This window comes from Nematocida parisii, assembly GCF_000250985.1.
Source record: "Nematocida parisii ERTm1 unplaced genomic scaffold supercont1.14, whole genome shotgun sequence".
NCBI lineage: Eukaryota > Fungi > Microsporidia > Nematocida > Nematocida parisii.
Window position 1 is genome coordinate 1 of NW_013524659.1, and position 5640 is coordinate 5640.

General features: G+C 33.4%; 4 protein-coding genes across 4 annotated transcripts; all 4 read left to right on the forward strand.

Annotated features, from left to right (window-relative positions):
- On the forward strand, window positions 1–340 carry NEPG_02625 (uncharacterized protein; the record flags this gene model as incomplete). Its single annotated transcript, XM_013204998.1, has 1 exon — window positions 1–340. A coding segment is annotated over one exon (340 nt), but the record flags the coding sequence as incomplete, so codon positions are not given.
- Window positions 341–441: 101 nt separating this feature from the next.
- NEPG_02626 (uncharacterized protein) lies at window positions 442–1974 on the forward strand (the record flags this gene model as incomplete). Its single annotated transcript, XM_013204999.1, has 1 exon — window positions 442–1974. The coding sequence occupies one exon, from the start codon at window positions 442–444 to the stop codon at window positions 1972–1974; it is 1533 nt and encodes a 510-aa protein (XP_013060453.1).
- Window positions 1975–2668: 694 nt separating this feature from the next.
- Window positions 2669–4044, forward strand: NEPG_02627 (uncharacterized protein; the record flags this gene model as incomplete). The annotated part of the gene is made up of 1 exon (XM_013205000.1): window positions 2669–4044. One exon carries the CDS (start codon window positions 2669–2671, stop codon window positions 3983–3985), a length of 1317 nt encoding a protein of 438 aa, XP_013060454.1. The 3' UTR covers window positions 3986–4044.
- A 1314-nt stretch (window positions 4045–5358) lies between these two features.
- Window positions 5359–5640, forward strand: NEPG_02628 (uncharacterized protein; the record flags this gene model as incomplete). Its single annotated transcript, XM_013205001.1, has 1 exon — window positions 5359–5640. A coding segment is annotated over exon 1 (265 nt), but the record flags the coding sequence as incomplete, so codon positions are not given.

The following is a 5640-nucleotide window of genomic DNA, read 5'->3' on the forward strand; positions in this document are numbered from 1 at the left end:
TTCAGAAGATAGATATTTATCTATTGAGTCAGAGAGCCCAGACTCATTCACTCGGTTCTTAAGAAGGCATGAAGACAAGTCAGATAGTTTGAATTTATTGGCTTCTTTATTTCTTCTTTCGGAAGGGATAAATATTCCCATTGAAATAGTGGAGAGTAAAGTGAATAAAAATAAAATACTTATCCTAAAGAAGAAAAAAGTAGAGAGACCAGAAGAAGAGGATAGGAATAGTAGTTCTGAATATGATGAGTTAGAGAAGAGGAAAATAAGCAGAAGAGAAGGATTTCACATCAACTTGCATATGAATATAAAGAAAAAAACAAAGAAGGGAAGACTGTAGAGAGAACACCCCAAAAGAAAACAGAAGAGATAGTGAGCTTCTTCAAGAGTCTTGCCACCACCAATTCATCTTACTGCTTAAAAGTGCCAGAAGAGTTCACAATGCCTACTACATATGAAGAGTTCTTAAAGGGGAATTTTCTGTGCAATCCGAAGTTCCTTATACAGTCGTACTTCTTTGAGTATATAGACAGTGTGGAGATGTATGAAGAGTTTGTAAGAGTGGTGTATGAATTAATTACTGAACAAATATCAAACAAAGATGAGAAGAAGAGTGAGAATGTATGTATGGAGACAGGAAAGAAAGCACAGAAGGTGTTTGATAGTCTATTCATTAAACAGGACTCAGCCGAGCTGCCTAGCAAAGTGAAATATATTAAGCATTTTAGATTGGTTGAACATAAATTGAATGATGAACTACAGCCAATACCATATGTTGAGAGTACAAACTCACGACATGATGTCTTTTTACAGGAATTTATGCCATCATATAATCGAAAAACAGACGAGTTTGTTAATGCAGAATTGAGCAAGTATACTATTTCTATTGAGCCTGCTCTTCTATTTTTGTTCTTTTTATTTGCATTTGATTCTAGGGCTGGAAGGTATGATATAAGCCACATGCCTAATCCATCGAAAGAACTAAAGAGATTCTTTGCTAAGTATAGCGATCCATTGCAGGTTATGGACTATACTATGTACAGAGAGTGGCACAGGGTTGTAGAGGACCTACCCAATAAAGACATTTCCTACCGTTTAAATTCATCTGACAGCAGAAATAAAATTCAATTTGGCATACTAAACATGATATATATCATGAGAGAAATAGCAGGTAAGAATGACACTAAAATTAATGAAAATATTGAATCTATAAAAAATATTATAAATGACTCGGATGAAATTTCCGATTCAGATATAGATAGATTTTTAATCGATGTACAAAAAATATGTATCTCTTTCTCAAAAAACAAGGAAATTAAAACACAAAAGAATGGTAAGTTTTTTACAAAAGAATTAGAAAATGACATAATGGATATAGGTATCTATGAGGATTTGCCTTTAGAGATTATATATAAAAAGAAGGAGGAAGACCCAGGTTCTATTGTAATAGAGATGGATGATTTTAGTAGTTATGCTGATAGTGATCATAATGGCCGTGTAAAATGCGAGGTTTCCGAAAATATGCTAAGAAATAAGCGCAGCAATGTCGAAAAAACATTATATGATATAAAAAAGATATACATGAAATCAAAGAATTACATTGGATGCATTATGAGACAATACGCGAATCTATATCTGGACAAAATCTCGTATGCAATTAAAGGTGAATACAGATTCATTAAAAGGATAAAGTATATTTTAAACAGTGGACACACTAATCCAAACGGCCTACTACTGTGTGGTAACCTAGAGACCATGCATTACAAGTATGAAATAACTAAAATATTTTTGGAAAAACACCGAAGTTATACTAAATCTTATAGAAACATAATAGGTAAAAACAATCCTATGGTGCAGTTTACAAGAAACCTTATAGGAAGTGTTCCAATTAATGAACACGCATTAAAGGAAAAATTTCAATCCAGTGGTATTTATGATGGCGAGTATAAAAATTGGTATCCTTGGGTAGAATAGAATGTTTCTACGGATACGCCATCAAACAGCAATTTACAGCCAAGCACTTCAAATACCGTAAGTTGATTTCTTAGAAAGTATCATCATGCTATTTTAATGTTTGTTTAATTTCCGGCCTGCATTCATACCATTAAATAATTTAAATTACTCTTTTATAAAATAAATACTTAATATACTACCCGAAAATTCAAAATTCTAATTTAGACTATATTGTAATTAAGTCTAATTTGTGTATACAATATGTGTATATTCGTATTAATTAAATAACCCGAATATATAAATAGCAATATAGAATAGTGCATAACTTAAGAATTAGATATGGAATGTAACTGTTTTTTCCTTAAAGACTTAAACATACAAAAGCTTGTTATTTGTTCAAACCCCAAAACTCTTATATAGTTCTAATTTCAATCATTTACGATAGAAACATGCCTATTGTTATCACCAATGATGGATACTCATATATTAATATCATACTTATCCATTGCTATTCTGGATCGCACTATCCCAAACCAACAACGGCTGCTCTAGAAACATGCGAAGCAATATCCTATAGTGTGCAGAAGATGGATACACGGCGCCTGCCGCCTGTCTAGCTAAGTCTTTCCATATCCCATGTCAATAAATTGTTTGTTATTTTCAAAACATTCCGACTGTATTCTACCGCATTTATGCTTTTGTTTTTTATTTCCGCATGAATATAACTCAAAATTTAACAACAACACTAAGAGTGATAGGCCCAGCCATCCTACCATTTCTATTTGGAATGTGTCTAACATCTCTGAATACTCTCTGTAATATAAAAGTGCCAATAAATATATATTCTGGCGCAGACCAATTACATGATGGTATACAGATATCAGCTAATGCGATTGAAGGAGTCCGATTAGAAGATTCAAAATACTGGACATTAGTGCCGCCTGCTTTATTTGCTGGTGCATTCACTTTATCTGCTGCTATTTTCATTGCTGGGATGTACAAAAAAACACCACATCCATACTTCAAGACTCTTTTTACAACAGCTGCTGCATTTATATGCACGGGGAATATTTTATTTATATTTACAAGAAATAATCTGCTACTGTCTGTGTATATGTATTTTATAGGGATAGGCACGGGCATTGCATGCGCACTTGGCCCTGTGTACTACACTGACTTACTTGGGCCAGTCACCGGATCAAAAGTGGCCTCACTTCAAGGGCTATTCATAAATTTGGGTGTGTTGCTAGAAGGCACACTTTCCGGGCACTTTAAAGAGCCCATTTACATATTCTGGGTTATTGCCGCAATTAGTTTTATTTCTTTTATTATTAATATTATACTTACTAAATCATCAAATAGCGAGAGCAATTCAAGGGCTGTCAAAGCAGCTGGTTATACAAATATAACAACCCGAAAATACAACCCGAAAATGCTTATTGTTTCGTGCCTTATTATGCAAGCAGTACAGCAAATGACGGGAATAAACCCGATTTTATCAAGCAGAAACGTGTTCTTCACAGAGACAAATACTGTGTCAGAGTATTTCTTTAATACAGCAGGTGTGATTGGTACTGCTCTTTCATCATTAGTCATGTTCTTTGCGGCTGGATTTAAACAGGCTGTATTTTTATCAGGCATAGCATGTGCACTTTCTCTGGGCATACTTGCATTCAGCAAGGTATCGTGGAGTGCTGGTGTGTATTTTCTGTTCTTTTCACTTGGACTTGCCAATCTTCCCTGGATACTTCCTGGCATGTTACTACAAGAAGAGTCAGATATAACTATGGCAGCAGGCCTCGGGTCACTTGCCAATTCTGCCGTGTCTTGTATTGCACTGGTTATTTACACGCGCGCGCAGAGCAGTTATAATGAGAGCAACTTGAGTGTTAATTGGATATTCTTAATATTTAGTGCCTTTTCACTTATAGAAGGAATATTCGGGTATTTCTTAGTACGTGCATCAGAAAGACAAAGGAAGCAGAGTAAAATCACAGAGAGTGTAGAAATGAAAGAATTGGCCAATGCATGAGAAATAACCTGAATGTGTTTAGCATTCACTAATATGGAATTGTTACTACATACCCCGAGTGTATTATCATGTGCAGTGTATTGTTATATGTATAATAAATCTATACGTTTAGGTTAATACTAGTTTGCTATTATTGTACTATTATACTATTATTTATTTTATGCCAAGGATAAATTGTTTTTATTTCTATAAAGTGTGTATTATTGTAAATTTTAAATATCTTCAGTAGATGCATATATAAATGTAAGGCATAAGTAGTATTTAATTTTAATAAACCATGCATTAATATTACGAGAAATAAAGAAATAGAAATTACTGTAAAGACAGTACAGGCGGGTTAAACCAAGACAATGCATTAGAAAGACAGCCGTATAACATAAGCAGCCGTATATAAATAATTAGAAAGAGTGAACAATACCATAAGATGGCTAATATCACACTACAATTATAACCCGAAGACAAATATAAATGGCTTATTCATATTTCTATTTAAGCATTAACTACTAGATATAATATTAATAGGAGTATAATGTATTAGTGAGGCCTGGCTTTTATTTACTTCGTGGCCTAGTGCCTTATACCAACAAGCAGTTTGTATTAAAATGCCCAAAGTGTACTTATGAAACTGTAAGTTCTAACTATATTTTAATTCTTATAAAGAATTGTTGTGGGTTTAGAATATTTCTGTTGGTTTCTACCATACAATGGATCATGCAGACTGCGAGAGTCTCACGCCCGCCTACATGAAATACTATATGGCCGTGATATATGGATGTCTAGAGCTGTATATAGTGGGAGAATAACAAAAAATAAAATAAGTTTCAATTATGCAATAGAGAAAAACCAACTCTATTGTTTAACATGCTCATAAGAATGCACTGCTGTTTCAAGAGATAGTATAGTTTAATATATGGTGAATAAGAGTTCTTTGTGCTTGTTGGTGTTGGTTATTTATAAACACAGAGCGAATATACGCGCCTCAGCAGCAATATTGCTTGGTGTGGTGTAATAGAATAATTAATATGATAGTAATCTATGGAATGTGTATTATTTTGGATATAAATCAACTTGCCAAAATTAAATGATGGAAGACTGAAGTTATATACGCGTTTCCGGAATTTAATAAACACAAAGTTTTGTTATGGCATCAAGTAGTTTGTATTCAAGAAGAAGACAAGAAACTAGACGTTAGAATGTCTGAGTGTGTATATAAGGCAGTATACTAGCAGTTATAGTGTTTTTCTGTATAATTGTATTATATGATATATTACTGACTAATTAAGTGAATCTTATGCTATATAAAAATAGAAATAAAAAATCAAATTGGGTAATAAAAAATATTTTATTTATTCCCTGGATGAAAAACCGTATGATCATACAGCTACTAGTAATGATATACACAATATATGCAAGACTCGAGCTGTGCGATATAAAGGAGATAGAAGAGAATACTTTTGCTGAAATACCAGGGGGCTTATTAATAAATCCAGACGGTCCATTAAACCCACTGAGAGGATACATTTTTCATAAGAACGGATTAATACACAACAAAAGACTTCTTTCTTCTGGGATAGAGACAGATTATAATGTGAAGATCCATGGCGCTTTAACAGAGAGAACGCGCTGGTATAATTTCGTATTCAAAAGAAATTCAG